The sequence below is a fragment of the Schistocerca americana genome, chromosome 4 (assembly GCF_021461395.2).
Source record: "Schistocerca americana isolate TAMUIC-IGC-003095 chromosome 4, iqSchAmer2.1, whole genome shotgun sequence".
In the NCBI taxonomy this organism is placed as follows: Eukaryota; Metazoa; Arthropoda; class Insecta; order Orthoptera; family Acrididae; genus Schistocerca; species Schistocerca americana.
This window is the reverse complement of record NC_060122.1, coordinates 820,684,885-820,710,385: the sequence shown is the minus strand read 5'-3', so window position 1 is coordinate 820,710,385 and position 25,501 is coordinate 820,684,885. Positions and strand designations below refer to the sequence as shown.

Below are 25,501 nucleotides of genomic sequence, written 5' to 3'. Positions count from 1 at the left end.
TGTTGTTCCAGCTTGACTTAGTCTTTCCAAGAAATATGTTTAACAGATTGCACGAAGCATTCCCTTCTTACCATTTGGCTATCTGTGACTAATTTCCGCAGACTGGAGACAGTTTATCAGTACCACCAGAAGGAACTCTTTGTGAAACACCAGCAGCATGATAGAACAGCCGTCTATCCCTGCCTACGGTTAGGAGAGGGAGGGAGGGTGAGAGGGAGGGATGAGGGGTGGAAGGGCGTAAGAAAGACCGCCTCCAAGTTGGTCAGTTCACGAGCTCCCATCGAGGAGAACGCACCTTCAACTACCGCCCTCTCTGCAGTCTTTCGGGATGACAATTTTACTCAATACATGTGTTGCATTATGACCCATTCATCATGAGTGCTGGTTATTTCAAGACATTTTCGAAGTGTAATTAGAACAGTGATGCCTTTTTGCACCAGTTGTGGTATTGTGTATTGGCTTCTGTCACTTGGGCTGCATAGTGATTGTCGAGCACGCGTCTGTAGAGAGCTCTGGTGTCAAAACGCAATAGTTACAGTCCTCAGCTGTATGCATTCAGGTAATACACTTATTAAACTCCTCTCTGTCCGACAGCAGTATCTCCTCAGTTGAATATATTTCCCAACAAAAAATAAATAGCTGGCGAAGAGTTCTCGGGCTTCCAGCCGGGTGGCGGTGTCTTCAAACTGCGACGTTTCGACGAGTGACATACTCGTCATCTTCTGGCGAAGTACACTTGAGTACTGACTTTCAGCTCCAATGGGGCGATATGTGTATGTATAATATGGTCAGTGTCATCACACAGATGGTATTTGTTTTCTCGATATACCAGAAGAGAGAGATGCGGTAAAAACTTAATAGGAGGTTCTATTATAAGGAGTGGTATAACTGGTTAAAGTCTGGATGCAGAGAGTTCTCTCAAAACTCACCGATTTTGCCCATAAAACAAACAGGAATCGGCTCTATCTGTTCTCGTCGAATCATGACTGTTTTTATTATTATCGTCACAATTGTATGTTAAAAAATAGGTGTCACCGCAAATCCTGTGTTACATCATAATCTCTAATTATAATGTAGAAGACACCGCCACCCGGCTGGAAGCCCGAGAACTCTTCGCCAGCTGTATACGCCGGGAAAGCATACATTCACAAAAAATAAATAAATAAATAAAGATTGTACCTTATGCCAAAGCATTTCTCCCGTTAGCTTGTAGGTGAAGAGTAGTCTCTGTGTGCGTCTGTTACGAATTTCGAGTGGTACTGTGAAATTTTTTCCCAGCAGAATAACACCAGTCGTATGGCACTGTCAATTTCTGAGCTGTATTACAATTTTAGGCTGTCCTTGTATAGCGCTAAGCATATAGTTGTACAATTAGGGCCGATCTGTGAGAGTAATTATGTGATTAGTACCCATCTTTACTTCATTTCCATAACAAAATAAATAAAGTACGCTAATCTGACTTACCTCTCCTGTATCTGGGTAGTTTCCATGTGTTTGGGTGGGCGGGGGGGGGGGGGGCGGGTGCACTTGGGCTTTCCGTCTAGGAGGATCAGGGTTCAAGTCCCAGAAAGGGACTGTCATTTGCAATTCGCGGGTGGTAGGGTAGGGTGGGATGTCAGCACAGCCCTGGGGCAACGAAATTCCCACCAAAGTTCGAAATTCCCGCCAAAATTCGATATTCACACAAAAATTCGGAATACACACCAAAATCGAAATTCCCACCAATAAGATAGATGGGGAAACCGAGTGTAATGGGTGGGGAGGGGGGAGGGTGCTGGGACTCATGTGTAGGCTGACGAAACCATATGACGTCATCTGGTGGTGACTTGCATATCATTTTGAGATCAGTTTGATATCAAAATTGCGCTTGCGCCCCCAGTACCCTACTACTTATGTCAGTTGTATTCTGCTGATTTACTAGTCCCATAGCATCATAAAATGTCAGTTGAAAATGTTCACGTTGCTTTTAGAAACGATTTAAGAACCATGACCACACATCTTAACTCTAATTATTTTGCGTAAAACTTCACCATATTTGAAAATTCAGTTTGAGTGTGACGACCTGCATCACTGACTCGCGTTTATGAACTTCCTGCCATGTAACAACTACAAACTCACTAACAACGTGTAAGACGTTTGCACTAACTCGTAATCGTATAACGGGTACAGCTGAAGAACGTTACTAACTGTTAGATCATTTTTTGACTGCTTTGCACGTTTCCGCTGATTCTATAGACTTCTGTGTCGTAATCTTTTTCACAAGTATGAACACTAGTGTAAAAGATCATGGTATAGTATGAGTTATAAATCGAAAACTATCCTGTAAACATAAAATGATTTCAAAAAGTGTCCTATGTGACTAGATTTTCTTTTTTGATTGTTATTGAACATTAGAGTTTCTTGCACTATAGAGCCATAGGCACCTTTTCACGTTCCAGACATTATTACATTCAATTGTGTAATTTTATTTCAATAACAAGACGAATCTATTGATATTTTACTTATCAAGATGCTTGAAGATAACATCTTTCTGATGTTGTTTGTTGCTTGCAGAAACGTAATTATGAAGTACATAGATTAAATACTCGTTAACTGTTTTGTCCACGCCATCGCGATACGGTTTGCACTGACGTGAAACACTACCACGAAGCTGACTTAAAAAGTTTTACGAAAACCGAAAAAGAAGTTATCTTATACGCAGGCGGAACCAAGAAAAAGTCTAAATAAGAGGATAACTTCAAAGAACAGTAGTACAGCTTCAAACAGATGCGTGTTTGTTTACACGTGGGAGCAGGAAGTAAGAACTAGATCACAAACTAAAAGGCATTTAACTTCTTACTTTCATTACCTTTTATTTATTTTAAAATTCCCAAGGAAATATAAATATAAATTTCCGAGAATACATTACAAAACTGCAGTTACATTCATTTTTCTGTGATGAACAAACTAAGTCACAAACGCTTGCATTTTCTCCACAAATCTTATTAAAAACATAGTTATGTCTTTTGGTAAGTTAGCAAGCAACAGCAACTAGCGGTGAAACCTTCAATGCCCACTATAGTGTTTTTTGAAGCATATAACCTCCTACTGGCATGTTTTATCCGTCGCGTTCACTAAGAAATTTCAGTGACCACTTCTCAAGATGCAGGAACCAACTTCTTGTGATCCTGTGCCACCCTCCAGTAATCTTACCTCTCTGCATCCCGAGGCCTTAATAACACGCTACTTATCTCCGAAAGTCAAACACTTGTACTTCTCTGAAATCATTTTACGAGTGATTTTATGTTGTAGTAAGTTGTGCATCCTTCAGAAAATGGAGTCGTGAAGAGTAACGACAAAATTGTCTGAGCAACTGACGAAACAATTCGAATTACTAAGGATCAGATAGCCGCTGACTTAGAATTATAGGCAGTTTGCCGGGCATTGTGTCATGACAATCCCTTCAATATATCGAGACTGTCAAATCACATAGGATTTGTTCCTTATAGAGATTTTTTCAAGGCATTTGGTTTCGAGTTTGATTTATCGACAAATTCAGTTTATCAAGATTTGAATTAGGCAAGAGTCGACTATATATGAATTCTCGTGTCGTTGCATCCGTTTCTAGCGGCAGTTCCACATACGTACAGCTAGGGTGGTCGCAACCAATTACGTTACCGAGCGAGGTGGCGCAGTGGTTAGACACTGGACTCGCATTCGGGAGGACGACGGTTCAATCCCGCGTCCGGCCATCCTGATTTAGGTTTTCCGTGATTTCCCTAAATCGCCCCAGGCAAATGCCGGAATGGTTCCTTTCAAAGGGCACGGCCGACTTCCTTCCCCGTCCTTCCCTAATCCGATGAGACCGATGACCTCGCTGACTGGTCTCCTTCCCCGAAACAACCGACCAACCAAATACGTTACGTAACTACCAGTACGCTATGTCCCTTCCATCGTCTTCTTAGTGTACATCACTCCATTACTTCACTTCTGAGATCAAGCACCTCCTGTTCTCTCATCATAAATATTTCACTTATATAATAACGTGGATGTGCCCAACCATGAAAGGAACACGTTCGCAAACTCCTCCCTTGCCTGCTGTCCGCCAATAGAACAACCTACTTTGCTCTCACCGCGCAGTTTAAGGACAAGCCGAATCACTTCCTTTTGGCAACGTCGCAACTGTTGCTTCAAAATTAATGTATGAGCAGTTTCCAGTTTTCAAACAGTATAGCAAATCCCTACAACTTTTCCGAGACCTATTTTCTTCTCTTCTCGTTACTCTGTCTCTATCCATTTGTTGCTTGTGTTCTATGGTGTTCCTGTTGCTCTCTCCCTGGTTCGCCTTCTCGCATGTACCTTGCTGCCAGTGCCCTACGTTTAATTTCACCTGACTGTATCAGTCTCTATCAATCTAATTTTGATGAACTAATAATAACTCAGATTCTACTACTGCACAACTACTATTTTCCCCTAACATCTTATAGGCTACTCTTAAGCTTGGTACCTCATATTAAATGTAAGATATTTTACAAAATCTGTGTCGTCATGTGAACGTAATGTAATAGATGTAGAATTCCTGGTCAGCTGGAGCACAGGCGTGATTGACCTAATCCTGCCACGATAAATAAATTAATAAATAAAGAATAAAAAATAATTTCGTGGCTGTGACGTACAAGACGCGTGGAAGACATCATCAACGAGGAGTGGTCGCTGACGGATACCAGCACTCAGTGATCAGAACAACTAAATAATGAAAGGGATCGCCACAAACAACCATGCATTTAAGTGCATAAAATGTCGTCACAATTAAATCATTACAAAAGTGACTTCTGCAAGCACTAACTGAGGTTACCTGCTGTCAATGAACAACCGAAAACAACTATCTGACCATCTTATCATCAACACAACTTTGAAAATACGGCTCAAGTAATGCCTAATGAAGGAAGAAAGTTAAGAGTTAACTTCACTACAGACGGAGTATAAACTAAGAATCGAGCTGGTTGGAACAGAAATTTCAATTTTGCTTCTTTAAGGAATCAGTCTGTAATTCACCATAGAGTTTGTAGGAAACTACCGGAAACTTACATCAAGATCGTCAGAGTGGTGTTTGAAAACCGTTCACCCACCAATACGAGTACAAAGTGTCAACCAATGCGCTGCCGCGTTCGCTGGTAGTAGTGCCGGGATCATGCAACATGAACTATGACTACAGGAAATTGGGTCACATAAGACAGTCTTACCTTCTACGACGAAGCTGCCAACGTAGCCAAGATTGGTAAAGCACTCATATTTGGTGACACCCGAACCCGTAGGTGGGTGGTACCAGTAACAGTTATCGTCGATAGTATTACATTGGCAGGGTGAGAAGATAAGGTAGGGAGCGCACAGTTTCTTGTCACTGGGCTCTGTGCAAGTACCTCGAATTAATTTTCTAGCAATTCTGATGTGGTTCATTTAGTGACGAGGTTTGATACACTGCTGATGAGACCAACAGATAGGTTTTAGGTGTTCCCTTCATTGTAATAATCACTTTAATATTGACAAACAACTTACCTCTGTCAGTATGTGCGACCCGTGATGTACAGTTGGTGCAGTGCATGGCATTTTGGGTTAGCATGCAGGAGGTCGAGGGTTCGATCGTGGGTAGGGGTGCATTTTTTTTTTTTTTTGCTAATTTTATTCTGACATTACATACTGTAATATGCACCGTTTATTGGGTCACATGCATCCTAAATTTACAACATTTTGTAACGCTGAACATAACAAATACGTAGTTAGGCAAATACGAAATATACAGTTGAAACAAATGACCTGTCATAGGATAGAATAACTACGAAAACAACATCAGTTTCGAAATGCTAAAGATGATAGCCCAGTACAATAACACATCACCTACTTGTCATGTGTACTAAATGTAATATGTGCGCTCAGATGTCTCACATTAGCAACCAGTGACAATAATAATGTCCCTATTAATGACCGCATGACCTTCACAGAGTACGTTGTCCTCAAAACAACAGATGCTCACAGCGCCCTCCCTGCACGTTCAAACATTGCGCAAACCGACGGATTACACAGCTCTGAACCCTTCGCAGCAAATCTGTGTCCACAGTAACAAGAGCAGCATCAACACGCGCTACCAATTCTTCTACATTCGCCGGCGGAGTAGAGTACACGAGCTCCTTCAGGTATTCCCACAGGAAGAAATCCAGGGGATTAGGTCAGGTGAACGTGATGGCCATGCAATTGAACCTCCACGTCCGAGCCATTTCCCTGGAAATATTCTGTCCAAATACTATCTCACATTAATTCTAGAGCGTGGAGATGCAGGAACATGTGGAACCATATCCTCTACCAAACATGGAGTGAAACAACTTCCATCGCATCAGGCAGATAGTTTGAGAGGAATGCAAGATACCTTCGTGCAGTCAACCGATCAGGCAACATGTAGGAGCCCAAACACCTGTCGCCCAATATTTCATCCCAGACGTTGATACCCCCGGTAGCGGATGACGTGCGGGTTAAGCTCACACCAATGGTGGGGATTGTGCATATTGAAGACACTCTCACAAGTGAATACTGCTTCATCCGACCATATTACGGTATTCACGAAGTCATCGTTGGCTTCCTGTTGTTGGGACCATTCACAGTATTGCGTCCGCTGAAGGCGATCTGCAGGCTGCAGGTTTGCGGGAAAGCATAACGATAGGGGTGCAGCCATGCTCGCTCAGCGCGATAACGACCGTGCGTTTCGAGACACGCAGCTGCCTTGCTACACTACGTCTCCTTTGCTGAGGTTCTTGGAGTATGACCTCCAGAATAGCTTCCCCAGTAGCTGGCGTACGGCGCGTCCGTGGATGACCTCTGTCACGCGAAGGAGAGAACCTAAATCCCGAAGGTGCAGTTCCAGACAACGAAACACATTTTTATCTGGATGGCGTCGACGAGGATATCTAGCCGCATATTCACGAGCGGCAACACCAGCCCGGTTGAAATGTTCGGTTTCGAATCACACTGTTTCCCTAACGGTGATAGACGTGATATTTCCACAATCCCACTGATATAATAATAATAATAATATTGCATTGAGATATGTACTAAACAGAATGCGGTTAACAGACTCAGTGCTGAAAGGCGTAATTAGTGGAACCATGGCGATAACACATAAAAACAGTAAGTAATCGAGTTTGGACATTGTTTGTAAAGCACGTTGCTAGTACTTCTGGTAACATAGGGCCCTAACGAAATGTAATGGACTTAAACGAGGCAAGAATAATAGTTGGTACTAATCTATGGGAGCACTGGAGGAGGGTACAAAGAAAACAGGTGCGAATAAATTCACGCCACGACGTGCAAAGGGCTTCTTTCAAGGCTGACCAATCTTCCATTTCTACGACTGTAGTACGTAAGTGCAAATGTTTTCTAGAGGACCCGCTGCAATGGCTGTTGACGATTAAGGTGCCACACACCGTACCACCTGGACTACACTTACCAAATAAAAAACACATGCCTCAACCCAGGATCGAACCATCAAACTCCTATACGCTAATCCAAAACTCTATCCTCTTTTTTTTAACAAAGACGCTACCTTTTTTGTGCTGTACATAAAGAAAGAAAATTACCTCTTCCATTTCAGGCGCTGGTCCCTTTCACCCATACTACCCCCAAAAACCTACCTAACAAAAAACAAAGCTAGTGCCACCGCCACTTCAGCCTAAACCTAACTAGGACGGTAGTACGCTACCACTTCAGGCTCCACCCACGAGCAAAAATTAAATGTGCCTTTGAACATTTTATTAAAAAAAGAAAGGATAAAGGAAAGGGTACAATACTTTATTATATTTTATTTGTTGTTCATTTTGTTCTTATGTATTTATTTGTCATTCTTTCTTGTTCTATTTTTGTTTTTGTTTTTTCTCGGGGAGTGTACACAGCAGCCAGATGGCGGGATGTCTTGGTCGTCGTCTCGTTCAGTGAGGGTGAAACATCCTGTAATTACCGTCGATGTCTCTCATCAGTCCATCATGTGCAATCTCTCAGTCTCTTCTCTCACCTGCTACACCCCAATGGTCTGGAGCGCGCGTAAACATCGGCCACAAGTAATTCGTAAAGAGCGTACCATACGACGCATTGCGCCGTAATATAGGGTAGTTACTTGCTAAATAATGCCAGAAATCTAACAACACTGCAACGCCCTCATTAAAAAAGTATGACAATGCCTCACCCTTAACCCACACCGTGGCGTTATGACGAGTAGCAGGGAAGTAAGTGACGTCAGGATGGATCATCTCGGTGGGCTCTACGGACGGAGGTGTCCGTTGCAGCAACAATGTTAACATGCGCCGCGTGAGGAGCCAGCAGTCGGTAGCCATACCACAATTGAAACGGTGCAAGTCGGTGTCGAAAGCGGTGCATCTGGGGCAGAGCGGATCCTCGGCAAGATGGATCATGTGTAAACGTTGTCACATACCACAGCGCCCTGATCGTGGTGGGCAGGAAAGGGGACTGTATGTTACTCCACACCCGTCTCCAGCCAATCGCCGGATGTCGGCGTTCAACCACATTAGCAGGCAGCGTCCGTTGAAAGTAGCGGTAGAAGTCCTCGGTGCTAGGATCCCGAGTGGTCGGCAAGACATCCAACAGATAACTCATGTCTACCAGATGGGTGCGAATGAGGCACAGTGCTGGTTGGGGTGACATGTCCAGCAGGAACCGGCGGACAGAGCGATTGAGACACCACCTCCTGAATAAGTGTACCAGGGAGGCTGTCCCTGTCCGAAGAACGTAGGCGATGCATCGTCCGCAGGAAGAGAGCGCGCGCCCTGTTGTGCACGTTTGTCATTCCAATGCCGCCTGCGTGTGTGGGCGACGTTGGCGTCTCGTAACGGTTCTTGAACACCCTACCCTCGCTGACGAAATGACCGAAGGCCGCCTGGAACTTGCCAGCTACAGTAGCGGCCATCGGGAGAACGTGTGTGTAATGATTAAGTTTCGGAGCGAGGTAGACGTTGACAAAATGTACCCGCATGATCAAGCGTTCGAAAGTTATGGAGACGAACTTGAGTGCGGATCACATTAAGTAGTCTGCGATACGCATCTCGGGCCGTACGCTGCACGTTCGCATGGAAGGTCACTCCCAAACACTTCATTGCCGGGACTGTGGTAATGGGCACTGGCGTACTCATTTGCAATCCTCTGCCCACATCCATGTAGTGCGACTTTCGCAGGTTGATACGGCTCCCGGCCACCTCTCCGTATTGCTGAAGCCACGCGATCGCCGTACAGAGATATTTTCTGCCGAGCTCACCAAGAATACTACATCGTTCGCATACATTTAAAATGCACATCGTGGAGGCGAATGCCCTCCAAACGCTGTCTTAGACCATGATATGCAGGCTCGAGGGCGACGGCGAAGAGAAAGGCCGACAGGGGACATCCTTGTCGCACCTAGCGCTCAATAGTGAACGGTGGCGAGCGGTAGCCATTGACCAGAACTGTGGAAGGGGCTCCATGGATGAGACGGAGGTCCACACCTGCCGATATTGTGGACAGTACCATCTTCTCTAAACACCCTAGAAATGGTGCTCAACTCGGTCAAATGTGTGATCTACGTCAACCACCACGGGGGCGCCTTTTAAGCTGCATGCCGACATGAGCGCCACCACATCTCTGTAAGAGCTTAACGCCGTGTGTATATGACTGCCACCTCCCTGACATGTTTGGTCGGCAAGAATGGCACCTTTGAAAGTAGCGAGGAGGCGAGCACGAAGAATGCGGGCGAACAGCTTGCAATAAGAATTCAATAACATCAACAGCTGGAAGTCTTGCGGTCTGCACCGCCCCTTCTTGTTTTGGCACAAGGATGATCATACCCTTCAAAAATTCACGGGCGGGGGGGAGGGGGGGGGGGGGAGGACGCGGAAGTCTGGATCCAGGAGTTCGCAGCACATCTGCCGCCAAACTTCCCCCATCAGGACAAAAAAGGTGCTACAAAATTCAAGCGGAAGACAGTCAGGTCCAGGTGATCTGTTTCTTGTGCCCCACGAGAGGGCCATGCGCATTTCCACCCACGTGCCGGCCTCCAAGAATGTGGCGTCACCTTGCCATCTACCCGAAGGTTCAAAATGGCTCTGACCACTATGGGATTCAACTGCTGTGGTCATAAGTCCCCTAGAATTTAGAACTACTTAAACCTAACTAACCTAAGGACATCACACACATCCATGGCCGAGGCAGGATTCGAACCTGCGACCGTAGCGGTCGTGCGGTTCCAGACTGTAGCGCATTTAACCGCTCGGCCACTCCGGCCGGCTCTACCCGAAGGCGGCAGGTCGTGCAGGGCATCCTCAATGTCACTGTCACGCCGTTGATCTGCTAGGGATATGGTGTTGTGTATCTCTGCGCGTTGCCCGCCGCAGAAACAACTGCCGTGACGAGTCGTCTCTTACAGTGTCTCCGTTCTCTGACGATGTGATAAAGAGAGGCACGTTCCTTTGGGATGGAATCTTGCAGTCTCGATCGAACCCGTGTGCCGTCCAATCTGTTCAAACGGCTCTGAGCACTATGCGACTTAACTTCTGAGGTCATCAGTCGCCTAGAACTTAGAACTAATTAAACCTAACTAACCTAAGGACATCACATACATCCATGCCCGAGGCAGGATCTGAACCTGCTACCGTAGCGGTCGCTCGTCTCCAGACTGTAGCGCCTAGAACCGCACAGCCACTCCGGCCGGCGTCCAATCTGTCAGCCGTGGTCTTCAGAAGCCGTGCCTGTGTCCGGTGGACGGCCATTTGGCGCTCTGGCGAAGGTGGTTGTGACGCTAGTTCCCGCAAGACCATGTACTGAAGGTCAGAGGTGGCTCGGAGACAAAGCACCCTGTCTCGTCCGTATGCCATGAGCGTGCGACGAAGAGCTGGTTTGGCGCAGTATGTCCATCACCGTGTCGTGGAATTATAGGTATGACGCCGCGCGGCTCCTACTCAGTAATGAAATTTGTTCTCAACAACATGGACCAGTTGAAAAACCACAGTGACGTTCAGAAGAGAGAAACACTTTTGCTATCCTCTACTCAACCTCTCCTTGGCATAGAAAGGGGTAAAATATGCTGCTGTAAAACTTTCCAATAAATTACCAGTTGAAATAAAATGTCTGAGAGGCAGCAGCAATGTTTTTAAAAATAAATTGAAATCATATCTCCTTGACAACTCCTTCTGCACCATAGATGAATCCTCGAATGGGAGCAAATAAATCTGTAGGTATAATATATGCATTCTGTGCCATTTAAGGGAATGAGATAGGTCATGTGTGCATTTCTTATGCACTTGACACGTTCCACATCATAACGGTTACCATGAGATTGATGATCAATGGGACACGTGACTAACTAACTGAGAAACAAATTCATTCGGTACACATATTTGGAAGACTGTTATAGCTTGAAAAGGTTGTTCATTCATGACGTTCAAGTGATTAATAGTAATGAAACTGCCTGGCATTATTAGAAAGAAAAAATACATTTAAATTAATTACACTTTACGGAATTCTTGTAGACGACGGAAGTACGAACACTTTTTCTGTATTTCCGTTTTTGCAGTATTAAAGTTTATGTTAAATAATGGCTGTAGTATGTTTCAGCAATTTGATTGTAACTTCCTTTCAAGTGGAGCGTTAATTCAGGAATATAAATAACAATTTGTAGCCTTTTCCATAACCTTTCAGGACTTAAGCGGGTCCTAACGTACTAAGTCGACGAAATTTGGTATTCCTAAGTTACATATTTGTTGCGTCATATATTGAACAAATGTTACATAATGAATGTCTACCAACTGAGATGTAGTGAAAAGATCTGTTGAGACGTCTCTGATTTGGTTTCAAAGTGGGTGAACTGGAGTCGACGATAACAGAAGCAATAACGTTCCAGTACACATGGGTGCACAACCCTCTGGATTTTTCTCTGCTGATTCATCTTAAAAGTCATTTATCCATCACTCCTGCAAATATGGCTGACGCACTAAAGCAGGAAATGTAAAGTTTGTCATACTTTACGGAATGATTCATAGCGTCAAACCCGTAGAATTTGTCAAACTTTACAGTATGATCCATAGGTGCCTGAAAGAATTCGCAATTCACTACCGAGACATAATCGGTATTGCATCCAAATGCGAACATGACGCGTGGATCAGCCCTTTTGGCATGTGCGAGTGTACAGTAAATTGTAACATTTCCCATCATGGAGTTGTATTGTATTTCTTATTCAGGTAGGCCTCAATTGGAGCCAACGGATTTTCCGCAGTGGTTACACCGGTTCCCGTCATATCACCGAAGTTAAGCGTAGTCGGGCTTGGCTAACACATCGACGGGCGACCGTCCAGGTCTGCCAAGCGCTGTTGCAAGCGGGGTGCACTAGATCCTTGTGAGACCAACTGAGGATCTTCTTGATTGAGAAGTAGTGCCTCCAGTCACGAAAACTGACGATGGCCGCGAGTGCAGTGTGCTGACCACATGCCCCTTCATGTCCACATCTCGTGACGCCTATCGGCTGAGGATGACACGGCGGTCGGCCGGTTCGGTTGGGCCTGTCGAGGTCTGCTCGAATGGAGTCTAATTCTAGTTTAGTTCTCGGTTAGATGGAAACAATGTATAAATCTATATTTCAAATACAGTTTCAGGAACTACGATAGCATTTCGTAGTGGCGTCATTGGCGAATCACAACTATTCAGTCACAATGGCCCTTTCGTGGGCCCATATTTACAGGAAGGTTTTGGTTCTACTTCGTGTAACTCATGTTTGGCGTTTGGTTTTCGCTGTTAATTTTAAATGTGATACAGCATATACAGGGTTAAGCGAAATTGGCGCACTCGGGCTTCGCAACTCGACTACTCACATGCCAGCGATAAAAAAATGTCTTTCAGAAAATTTCGTCCGGTGAGTATATCCGGCAGAAAAACGACGTTAAAGAGTGGCTATCTGGCAACACTGTAACTACATGTACGGTAACTATCCGTGTCAGCACAAATTCGTCGTGCTGTACAGTTGGAGTAGTGGATAGAGCGCAGTCGGCTCTCAGCCGTGTTGTGAAGAGGACGCGCTCGGGGTTCTGTGCGGCGCTCCGTTGTTTACTCGCGCGGGTAGCAGTATTGCAGTACGAGTACAGACTGATCACCTCGAACGACGATGGCGCTTATAGAAAGTCCACAAGTAAGTTAACGTACGATCTGAGGTATAGAAAGTAGAGCGTTTCTTGCTTGAGGTAATGAACGTCGATCCACAGGAACTTATCGGTATACATCTTTCGATCATCTCCAGTACAGTTTACTTGAAACCTGTCGATGAAGCAGCATGCGAACGACTTCTTCGACATTCCACCGGTGGATACCGTTTTCACCACACGGACGGCAACGTGACTGCCAACCATGCAGGACTCGGCGTTCGGAACATATTAATCTTCGAACTGCCGTTTGAAGTTCCGGCCACGCTTGTGGTGAACACGCAGCGGTCTTACGGGAAAGTACCATACGTTCGAGACTTATCCTGCACTGAATGGAGTGCATCAGGTGCGAATCGAACTGCGTAAACACATCCCATCGTATGTGAGCTTTGGTGGCTGTCGAGCGATCGTCATTTATGACGGTCAACCGCGGACTTGGTCAGGGTGCGGGCAGGAAGGGCATGTACGCTCTGAATGCCTGCAGAGACGCCTAGTCCAGAGACCACGTGCAGACACTACGCCTACATCACAACCGAGAACGCTGCCTATTACATACGTTGAGGCAGCGAGGAACATGTAAGACGCGGACGTTGTTCCGTTCCAGTTGCCGGCCCCCGCGGGCTCGGTTTCCGCGCCCACGATGACGAAGCCTTCATCGGAACCGTCACCGATCTAAACAGCAGCGACCAAGTCTGCACCGCAGCCGTGTGAGGAAGGAGAGCATCAGCAAATCGATTCGAGCTCAGACACGGCGAAGCGGGAAGTGCCCACTGTTTGTCGTGATCCACATGAAACGGACGCGCGCTCCCGCAAGCAGAGGTCACCCAATCGACGAATGAAGAGGAGGCTGTCTACAGGAAATGATTCTCGAGATGGTGACAAGTTGCACGAGGATGAGGAAAATCCGTCTGCGGCCAGCGCTGTTGACCTCACACCAAAGGTTCCTGGTTTGCTGCTGGCAACGTCCGCCCAAGGACAAAGCCAAGTTGACGATGCTCAGGTCACCTTCGAGCCCCCTGGCGATTCTGCGGCTAAGACACCGGAAGAACACCATGCGTCGCCTAACATACCACAGCTCCAGCTTGGTGGTTGGCTGTCCGAGATGGAGATGGAAAGAATGATATCAGGCGGCTCGTTGGACGGACATCTTGTCTCAATCCGACCAATAATATGTACGGTACGGATGACAGGGAAGGTCGGACGGACTATGTGGCGCATACTGGCTTAAACGACCGCAGGATACGTTATCGTACTATCAGATGACCCAGGTGTATCGGGTAGGTACAGTCACTGTCAACGGCATTAGCTCCACGATCAAAACAAACTCGTTAAAGGCCATGATTCGAGCGGCGGACAATGATATCGTGTTTCTTCAAGAGGTACGGCCTGATCTGCGCCTGGATGTTTATGTATACGCGTCTTACGTTAACCCAATTTCCGGCGGTGGTGGTACGGCCATACTACTACGCGATGGCATCGAACCAACGGATATTCAGTTTTTGCCATCAGCGAGAGGCATTGCGCTCAGCATCGGCGCAGTCCGTCTAGTGAATCTGTATGCCCCGTCTGGTACTGCGAGGCGTCGAGAGCGAACACTCTATTACTCCACTGAGGTAGCTCCATTGTTTCAAGGCGCTACAGAGCACCTGGTGGTGGGCGGGGACTTTAACAGTGTCTTACGCCCTGAGGATCAGATCCCTCACCATGTCCCATGTCCAGCCCTACATGCTATGGTCAGAGATCTCGCTTTGCATGATACATCGTCGCTAAACTATGGTGACCGTCGCGGATATACACACTCCACCAGCCACTCGGCCAGCAGTTGGACTGGATTAATGTCTCCCGAGGTCTTCGGGCAGCAACTGTCAGTACTGAGCTGTGGGCCACTGCATTCAGAGACCATCAGGCCTTCATCTGCACCGTGACGCTGCCACGACAACAGACGAGCCGTAGCAGAGGACCTTGGACTCTTAACGTTAACATTCTCCAGGAAGAGGCTTGCCGTACAGCCGTCACTGATACTTGGCACAAATACTTGGCAGGGTTATCGAATGATGTTTAAGCAACAGAGATGCGTTTGGGACTCTTGCTGTTCATAGTGTATTTGCCTCGTAACACTAGCACTCGGTGTAGAACGTATACAGAGGATATGAAATGCAGACTGGAAGTGACAAGAAAAGTGTTTCTGAAAAAGAGAAAATTGTTAACATAGAGTACAGATTTATTTTCTGAAAGTATTGGTATGGAGTACTGGTAAACAGTTTAGACACGAAAACAAAATAAACTTCTGAAATGCGTTGCCACAGAAGAATGCTGTAGATTAGATAGGTATATACCGTAATTAATGAGGAGATACTGAATAGACTTGGAGAGAAAAGAAATCTGTGGCTAAACTTGATTAGACTATGTTGATACGACATGTTGAGAGACATCGAGGGACCACCAACTTAGAGCTGGAGTGAAGTGCTGACGGTAAAAATCGTAGAGGGAGAGCAAAAGATGAATAGAGTAAACGGATTCACAATAATGTAGGTTACAGTATTTATTCGGAGCTGACGAGGCTTGCACAGGAAGTAGCATGGAGTGCTGCATCAAACAAGTATTCGGACTCGAGAGCACAACAACACGAAGAATGACACACAATGGTTAGATGTTTATTTCCCCTGCGGGAGCGCCTCACATAGATGTTGAAAAACATTAACTGACAGACACCAAACATCCCCCGAAAGACTGCATATAATGACTGAACAGTCAGAGGATTCCAGGACTGTGGATGGAATAAAAGCAGCCGTAATACAGCATGAGAGGTACCCTCCGCTACGCACTTAACCGTGCTTGCCAGAATGCAGATGTAGATGGAGGTGAACAGACATATCTCTACACGAAGTCTTACCAAGAAAAGATAAATATTTTTCACCTATATCCTATATGCTGTGGTAAGACGCTGAATATATTTTACATAAATATCAGCCAACGCTACAACATGTAGGAAGCCATTCATCCATCACTCTATTAGTGATTTTTGTAGGTAGAACTCTCAATATGTCGACAATAAAACTTTTTCTATGCAACGAATACTATCCTTATGTGATGGGGAAAACTGTTCATGTCACACGCTCAGTTGTCTGTCATGTAGTCACTTTGTATGCACACAGCTGCCCTACCTGCAGCACGTTTCAATCAATGTAAAAATCATATTTACCATTTAATATAGTACTTCAAATCACATACAGACTCTAAGTGAAATGATCTGAACTTAACCAATAAAATCCGCAATTCAAGTTGCATAGACAGCAATCCATGGTGTCACAGTCTGCAACTACGTTTCAGTCACGAAGTAAAAATCATCTATTTCAAATTCGTCACACAACGATGAAACCGCCATGTTCAGGTAAAGAACCAAAAACATTCAATTTTGAAATTAATTGAAGTTAACCTAATAAAACAAGACAAAGCCACTTGCTACAATGTGAATAAAAATATATAATAACGCTAAATAAATTTAGAATTATACAAAATTCAAATTTACAGGACCAAAATCTGAAAAATTTCAACGCTTCCCTACGTCGAAATCAAGCAGAAACCTTCAAGATGACCTGAACGACTTCCTGGCCCTCATCCCCGTCGACGAAATCGTCAACATCGTCCTCAACTACGTCGCAAACGATGCTGAGGTGCAGGCCGCCCTCCAGTACCTCATGTCTGACGAGTTCGAGAGCATCGTCGTCTACGTCGACCAGCAGCCCGAGCTGTACGATGTAAGCAACGCTCCATTAGACACTTCATACACCTATGAGATGTTACGTCACTCAGGTTCTCACTGCTCTGTTTTTTCCACAGCTGCTCAACTTCCTCGAGTCCTCAGGCCTTGACCCCTACGGATTCCTCAACATGATCCACGACTTCCTGGGCATTCCTCAGATCTCAAGACCCGCCAGCAGAATGAGGAGGAGCAGCAGGAGCCTCAAGTCCATGCTCGATGAGATCCTCGCCATCCTCCCAGTCGACGAGCTGAAGGCTCTCTACAATGATAAGCTGGAGACCAGCGCCGACTTTGCTGAACTCATCAACAGGCTCAGCTCGGACGAGTTCCACGTAAGAAGTAATCCTTTCATAGCTGTTGAATGGCTACAGCTGTCCAGCATTTTTATTTTATGTTACTCTCTACTTGATCTCTAACCAGAAATATGACCTTTCCAGCAACTGGTTCTGCGTGTTTTGGAGCTGGATGCTATGCAGAACTTGATCCAGATGCTGAGGGACGCCGGTATCGATGTGGATGCCATCATGGATTTCTTCAGAAATCTCTTCGGTTGGGCTGATTCCGGCTCTTTGAAACTGAGTAAGAACGTTTTTTTTTTAATAAGTCACCCTTTAACATGGCTTGTCATTTCGCGTTTACATTCGCCCACACGTTTGGGAATATTTGCCAGACATACTTATATTAGATATTAGTATCCACGACACTCATAAGTGGATTGTAAGACACTCTCCTAGTTTGTACATAGAACTGACCTGTGATACGAAATTAGGAATTCACAGATATTATTACTGTACATTAATCTATAGCAGACATTTAAAAAAAATGGCTCTGAGCACTATGGGACTTGAAAGCTAAGGTCATCAGTCCCCTAGAACTTAGAACTACTTAAACCTAACTAACCTAAGGACATCACACACATCCATGCCCGAGGCAGGATTCGAACCTGCGACCGAGCAGACATTTAAATTGAGATCATGTCATACGGTATAGTAACATCCTGTTTCGTGGAAAGAGGGAATTTAGATAAGTACTATGTGTGATCCTTCATGCTTTTATTTGACTGTTTTTTATCTGGTATTGAAAACAAAAACAAATTAAATTACATAGTTCATTATCCATCCAAAATCCAGTCCAACAAGTTAAATGACTTGCTTATTAATTACATTTCAGTACAGATACGTCATTTATAACGGAAATTACTGGAAGTACTTGTGATACCTCATTAGTTTACTAACAGCTAACAAAAAATAAGTAGCAAGGTAGGAAAGCAATTTTTGCTGATCTGTATGACACCATTGGTTTGTTATATCCAAAGTAGTCAAGTATGAGGTGCATTTATTAGTTTAAGCATACTCTTTTTTGGACAAAAGGATAATCAGTCACTCTGGAAAGAAACCAACCCCTGCCTGCAGCACAAATTACTAAACGAGTTACAACAGAATGACAGCTGTCAGATACTTCTGCATAGCCACTTAACATATCATTACATAGGATACAGTTGTTCCAGAAGTAATGGTAAATATTCAGGGATATGACAGGAGCGATCATTCGAAACAAAAAAAGTAAATATGGGTTCTAAAACGCATACCTTAAGAGCCATGAGCAATTCTTGATCTTCGATACTGTGAAACAAACCTCTTCTACTGCAAGCTCTTTGCTTTCTACATTTTGGGATGTGGTCGTATGGAACAAAACAAGAAAAAAATGTGCAGTAAACATGTGGACTAAAATTCATACTTTAAGAGTTATGAGCACTTGTTCATCTTCGCTAATTTGAAACACAACTCTTCTAATAAAGAAGTGCTCATATCTTTTAAGATATGCATTTTAGAGCACATGTTTACCGGACATTTCTTTCTTGTTTTGGTCCATACTACCGCTACCTCAAAATATGGAAAGCAAAGAGCTTGCAGTAGAAGAGATTTGTTTCAAAATATCGAAAATCAAGAACTGCTCATAACTATGGTATGCATTCTACAGCCCATGTTTACTTTACTTTTTTTGTTTCGAATGATCATTCGAGTCATATCCCTGAATATTGACCATCAGTTTTTAAACACCCCGTTTAGTCCTCAGTAGTAGCAAAAGCTATCGGCATAATTCAATATATTTCAACAGATAATATTTACATTCACTAACGGTTATATGGTTAATTCCAAGTAACAACAGTGAGCTTGCCTTTTACAGGACCTTACGTCATAGTCAAGAAGATCCAGCGCTTCCCTGCAAAAAAATCCAGCCGCAACCTCCAGGATGACCTGAACGACTTCCTGGCCCTCATCCCTGTCGACGAAATCGTCAACATCGTCCTCAACTATGTCGCCAACGATGCTGAGGTGCAGGCCGCCCTCCAGTACCTTATGTCGGACGAGTTCGAGAGCATCGTCGTCTACGTCGACCAGCAGCCCGAGCTGTACGATGTAAGCAACGCTCCATTAGACACTTCATACACCTATGAAATGTTACATCACGCAGGTTCTCACTGCTCCGTTTTTTCCACAGCTGCTCAACTTCCTCCAGTCCTCAGGCCTTGACCCCTACGGCTTCCTCAACACCATCCACGACTTCCTGGGCATTCCTCAGATTACGAAACCCGCCAGCCGATTGAGGAGGAGCAGCAGGAGCCTCAAGTCCATGCTCGATGAGATCCTCGCCATCCTCCCAGTTGACGAGCTGAAGGCTCTCTACAACGAGAAGCTGGAGACCAGCGCCGACTTTGCTGAACTCAACAACAGGCTCAGTTCCGACGAGTTCCACGTAAGAAGTAATCCTTTCATAGCTGTTGAATGGCTACAGATGTCCAGCATTTTTATTTTATGTTACCTCTCTACTTGATCTCTAACCAGAAATATGACCTTTCCAGCAACTGGTTCTGCATGTTTTGGAGCTGGATGCTATGCAGAACTTGATCCAGATGCTGAGGGACGCCGGTATCGATGTGGATGCCATCATGGACTTCTTCAGGAATCTCTTTGGTTGGGCTGATTCTGGCTCTTTGAAACTGAGTAAGAACTTTTTTTAAAAAGTCACCTTTTATCATGGCTTGTCATTTTGGGTTTACATTCGCCCATGCTTTTGGGAATATTTGCAAGACAATCGTATATTAGTATCCAAGACACTCATAAGTGGATTTGAAGACACTCTCCTAGTTTGCACAGAGAACCAACCTGCCATACGAAATTAGGAATTCACAGACTTTGTTCCTGTACTTTAATTTATAACAGCCATATAAATTCATATCAAGTCTTGCTGTACATGTTCCATAGATCAGTTTAATGATTACTTGAAGAAAATGATGTGGAACGAATCAATTTAAAGGATATGTATACATGACTAGTGTTAATATTAGGCAACACATTATGATTCTTTGTCCTCCTTTTAAAACTACACTTAATTTTCTATTGGTCACAATTTTTAAATAGAAATCCGTGAATGGACTAGAAGGAGTTGTCCAGGAGAAATGATTTTTAATCAGATTTATAAGTTGCTTCGCTATCAGTCTGATATTTTATGTTATTGAGCAAACGCTTAAAATTTTTTGGTGATGTATTTTGAGCCCCTTCTTGAATCACTGACAGGTTTAACAATGGGCTATAAACGTCATTTTTCCTCTAGTGTTGTAGACTTGTGTGTCACTGTTCTTATCAAATTGTAGTGGATTATTTACGACGAACTTCACAAGCGACTACATCTATTGTGATGCAGGTGTTAAAACGCTTATCTTCTTGAAAAGGTACCTGGAAGATGTTCATGTGTCTACACCACATATTATTCTTACTGCTTGCTTCTGGGCGATCAACAATTTCTTTCTAAGTGATGAGTTACACCAGAAAATTTCTCCATACATCAGTCAGTGGAAATATGCAAAATATATCAGTAGGTTGATAGTTTGTTTCCAAGATCAGCAGTTATACAAAGACTAAAAGTAGCTGAACTTAACTGTTGGAGAAGCTCTGTAAATGCTTCTTCCAGTTCAAGTTTTCGTCGATATATACATCCAGTAATTCCACTGTGTTTATTAACTCATATGCTACATCAATTCTTGTGTGTCTATTTGTTGTACAGAACTGAATGTAGTGCTTTTTTTTTCAAAATTCAGGGTGGTTCTATTTTCAGAGAACTACTAAATAATCATTTGGAAAAATCATTTACCACCTCTTCTGTTGCTCTTTCTCTCTCTCTCTAATATGATTTATTGTAACTCTTGCATGGTCTTCAAAAAGTACTAGCTGTGCTCGTTGACTGTTACGTGGAAGTTCACTAACATATGAGGGTTGGAACTTTAATAGTGTCAGATATTTATTTATAACCCGTACAAAATAGAAACATGTTTCAAAGTTTTACAGACCTTCAAAGTAGTCACCAGCATTGTGTATAAACCATTGCCAGCGATGTGGAAGTCATAGGATACTCTTAGCAGTACCAATCGTGTTCAGAATCCGAGCGGCGCGGTCTATTGCCTGACGAATTTGTAGCAGTTCTGAAGCGAATGCCGTGAAGTGTTTCCTTCAGTTTAGAAACCGAGTTGAACTTACGAGTGCTTAAGTCACGGGAGTTCAGTAGGTGGTATAGCACTTAGCAGCCCCATCAGTCAAACAAGTCAGTAACAGCTTGCACTATACATGTTTGAGCATTGTCCTACAAAAAGATGGTCAGGTCCTGCACAAAGAGTCATCACTTCTGTCTCTACGCTGTTCATTTTTGGAACACAAGCTATGACCAGCTTATTGTTATGTGGCATTTGTCTTCAGTGGCAGCAAATGCCATTAGCTGTAATTAAAATATATTGAACTGATCAGATACATGTTCTCTAAACGTTATGTGGTTAATTACAAGTAACAACACTCAGCATGTCTTTTATAGGACACATTGTCCCAGTGAAGAAGATCCAGCGCTTCCCAGCAAAAAGATCCAGCCGCAACCTGCAGGATGACTTGAATGACTTCCTGGCCCTCATCCCCGTCGACGAAATCGTCAAATCGTCCTCAACTACGTCGCCAACGACGCTGAGGTGCAGGCCGCCCTCCAGTACCTTATGTCGGACGAGTTCGAGAGCATCGTCGTCTACGTCGACCAGCAGCCCGAGCTGTGCGATGTAAGCAACGCTCCATTAGACACTTCATACACCTATGAGATGTTGCACTACGAAGTTGGTGATTGCTTGATTTTCTCCACAGCTGCTCAACTTCCTCGAGTCCTCTGGCCTTGACCCCTACGGCTTCCTCAACACGATCCACGACTTCCTGGGCATTCCTCAGATTACGAAACCCGCCAGCAGAATGAGGAGGAGCAGCAGGAGCCTCAAGTCCATGCTCGATGAGATCCTCGCCATCCTCCCAGTCGACGAGCTGAAGGCTCTCTACCACGAGAAGCTGGAGACCAGCGCCGACTTTGCTGAACTCATCAACAGGCTCAGCTCGGACGAGTTCCACGTAAGTAGTTATCCTTTCATGGCTGTTGAATGGCTACAGGTGTCCAAAAGTTTTATTTTATGTGCCTCTTTACTTGATCTCTAACGAGAAATGTGACCTTTCCAGCAACTGGTGCTGCGTGTTGTGGAGCTGGATGCTGTGCAGGACTTGATCCAGATGCTGAGCGACGCCGGTATCGATGTGGACTCCATCATGGACTTCTTCAGGAAGATCTTCGGTTGGACGTTTTAAAGCCACCGAGTCTTCCTCCACTCTCACCTGCGAACTGATAATATAACCACATTTTCCAGTCCCCGGTTTTGATGTAATCAATGCGTAAAAAAAAAAATAAACCTCTGTGCTAAAAGTTAATTGTGATACTTTTTGTGAAACTCTGTGAGTCTGAACCCTCTTTCAATACCAAGTAATTTTAGGCTGTCTCGCAAGACAAATGTTTTTCGACCATTTAAGAACAAAACGTAGACCAGATTTTTAAATCATTGCTCGCATTTTCTTTCCTCCTAGTCCTAAGTGTGCTGCAGATCAGTATTGACTTATTTGTTGCGAACAGTTTTAATAATGTTTCTGCCATACTTTCAGATTCCGATATAGGATACCTCTTCCCACTCACTCACTTTCATATTCAGTGGTCTTTTTCCTTTTCTGTGACAACTCTTGAGCTGATATGTCTTTAGAGAAAGACCTCTAAGTATATATCTATGTAGCCGCTTAAATTCCATTACTTGTTACACGATGACTCTTATGCATGGTGTGGAGGATGGATTCTTAGGTACCTGTGGTGATATTTCATTTATTGTCTTATTTGAAGGTAAATATCAGTTAAAATGTTGATCTGGCTACCATAGTTCCGCTGCAGGAACTGGAAATGGAATACCCTTAGTTTCATGCGATTTTTGAACATACTTATTTAATGAGTTATGCTACTATGGCGTCCAAAGTAAAGTTCGAAGTTCTGGATTCTGAAATATCACGTTTACGAAGATTTAACAGATCTAATAGTCTTGTTGAGTAAATAATTGCTTCTGAGATATATACTTCAAGTTTTAAATAACATTAACCTGTTGTTAACGTTAAGAGAATCACTATGAATGGATTCATGCAATGCTGTAATAAGTGCTGAAAATAATTTCTCTGTCAAGGCATTAACCACTTCAAACGCTTGATTGGTATATAGTCAAGGGCATTAAAAGTTAGCCTTTTCGAGACTTGCCCAATAAAAGGAACGAATCGATCTTTAAAAATTTCCACAGTCCGTAAAAACAGTTAATGGAAAGAGGGTGAAGCTTCCTGAAGCTTGGACGTTCCATGCCATCTGACATTTTGAGGTAGTAGAATATTAACGCGTGCAGGCAACAACTGGCTCTCGGTAACACTCACTGTCTGCACATCACAGTAGGAAGATGACGATGATTACAAGTAAATGATTACTAATAGTGGAGCACTACTGACACGGACACAAGGTTCTTTTGTCAATTTAATTATAGGAAATTACTACTGCTAAAATAGTTATGAAGTAATAGTATCTTTTGTAGTAATTATTATTTGCATTCTCAAGGAATATCCACTACCCTATATTATTTAGCTCCAATGGAATATGTGGTACCTGGAGCTATTCTAGTTTGAATAATTGTAGCCAGTTGCTTATTTTTTGGCTATTATTGTAATATGACATTTAAATTTGGCTCAACAATTAGCATGGGGACCCAGAAACCAATTTATCGGTAGATTCAGGCCGTGGCTGAACAGTTCAGTCACAACCCAGAATGAAAAACACTGTTAACTGCATTACACATGAAACTGCAATTAAAAGGATGTTTTACATGATGCTTTAACCGTCCATTCATGAAAAATATGTGGAATATTTTAAAACTTACGCTTACAAAATATTTACGAACGTTACAACTCTACAAAGTTTGTTAACGCTTGTTAAGGAAAATAATAATGCTTCAGTTCAGTAAATCAGGATACTCGGATTCATCGTAGCACTTGCGACAGGACCCTGATGCCTAAGGATCAAATACGGTGGCTGTACACAAAGTTCACACAACGCAAAATTATTACTGAAAACTAAACCTTATATCTGGTCCACGCAATTATACAGCACTCAACTGCTAATGTGAGATGAAGCTGGTGGCAGCGTCGATCTGCTGTGTTATTAAAAATAGGGCGGCGAAAGTATGCATGGCTCTTCCTGTCTGACGAGCTCTGAAAATTCTCTTCTTAGCGTCAGATTTTCATAGTAAAGAGCTAACTAAACAATGCCATGAATAATAAGCCGCATTACTTGTGTATCAGAGACCGTATTTTGGTTCTTCTCGCTCTTTTAGTTTACGAGATACGCACGCATTTCTTGCCAGCCACCACCACATACGGGACTTGCAGTTCGACCGCCAGGTCCTCATCTTCCATTCACGCCTAGCCAGTTCCATTGCGGAGGGACTTCCCCTTAAGTTTTACATGGTTACGGACCTTCTTTCCCTATGCATCAACCAGTAGCATATAACATTTTCATTCTTTTACAGCACATTACTTTTGACATTGCATCCATATATTAATTATAATTACATAAATTATTATAAATATATAATAAAACATTTACATGGATATCACATCAAAGAGCATAGTTACACATAAATCACATTAAATAAAAACAGAAAAAGAAGTTAGATAAGATCATTACATGTACTATGGACAATACTGTTGCTACTTGTCCCTCAAGAACAATATATTTTATTGGCTCCATAGCCTTTCTCGTTTTCCACGCACAAGTGATTTTAAGTATGCATCCATTAAGATGATCAGTAACAGCTTCCACTGTACGTGCTTGAGCATTGTCCCGCAAAATGATGGTGAGGTCCTACAGAAAGTGTCATCACTTCTGCCTCTATGCTGTTCATTTTTGGAACACGACCTACGACCAGCTTAGAGAAAGAAGTGATGACACTTTCTGCAAAGTGATGACACTTTCTGCAAGAGTGAATTTTTCACTCTGCAGCGGAGTGAGCGCTGATATGAGATTTCCTGGCACGTTGTAACTGTGTTTCGGACTGGGACTCGAACGCGGGACCTTTGCCATTCGCCGGAAAGTGCTTTACCAGCTGAGCTACCCAACT

At 43.7% G+C, this 25,501-nt stretch overlaps 2 protein-coding genes across 2 annotated transcripts in view; both read left to right on the top strand.

The window, feature by feature from the left end:
* The window catches only part of LOC124613830, a 218,963-nt gene extending 198,985 nt beyond the window's left edge, over positions 1-19,978 (top strand). Inside the window, exons 41-47 of the mRNA XM_047142553.1 lie at positions 13,874-14,320; positions 16,725-16,951; positions 17,034-17,288; positions 17,394-17,535; positions 19,144-19,376; positions 19,459-19,713; positions 19,820-19,978. Coding sequence (XP_046998509.1) covers positions 13,874-14,320; positions 16,725-16,951; positions 17,034-17,288; positions 17,394-17,535; positions 19,144-19,376; positions 19,459-19,713; positions 19,820-19,978 — 1,718 coding nt within the window. The remainder of the gene's footprint in view (positions 1-13,873; positions 14,321-16,724; positions 16,952-17,033; positions 17,289-17,393; positions 17,536-19,143; positions 19,377-19,458; positions 19,714-19,819) is intronic.
* A 1,957-nt stretch (positions 19,979-21,935) lies between these two features.
* LOC124613829 (protein G12-like) lies at positions 21,936-22,619 on the top strand. The gene is made up of 3 exons (XM_047142552.1): positions 21,936-22,051; positions 22,134-22,388; positions 22,494-22,619. Exons 1-3 carry the CDS (start codon positions 21,992-21,994, stop codon positions 22,617-22,619), a joined length of 441 nt encoding a protein of 146 aa, XP_046998508.1. The 5' UTR covers positions 21,936-21,991.
* The last annotated feature ends 2,882 nt before the right edge of the window (positions 22,620-25,501 follow it).

Coding starts and splice junctions, on each gene's coding strand:
- LOC124613829 (XM_047142552.1), top strand. CDS start 21,992: ATGTCGGACGAGTTCGAGAGCATCGTCGTCTACGTCGACCAGCAGCCC. Junction 22,052..22,133: donor AGCAGCCCGAGCTGTGCGAT/GTAAGCAACGCT, acceptor TTTTCTCCACAG/CTGCTCAACTTCCTCGAGTC. Junction 22,389..22,493: donor TCAGCTCGGACGAGTTCCAC/GTAAGTAGTTAT, acceptor TGACCTTTCCAG/CAACTGGTGCTGCGTGTTGT.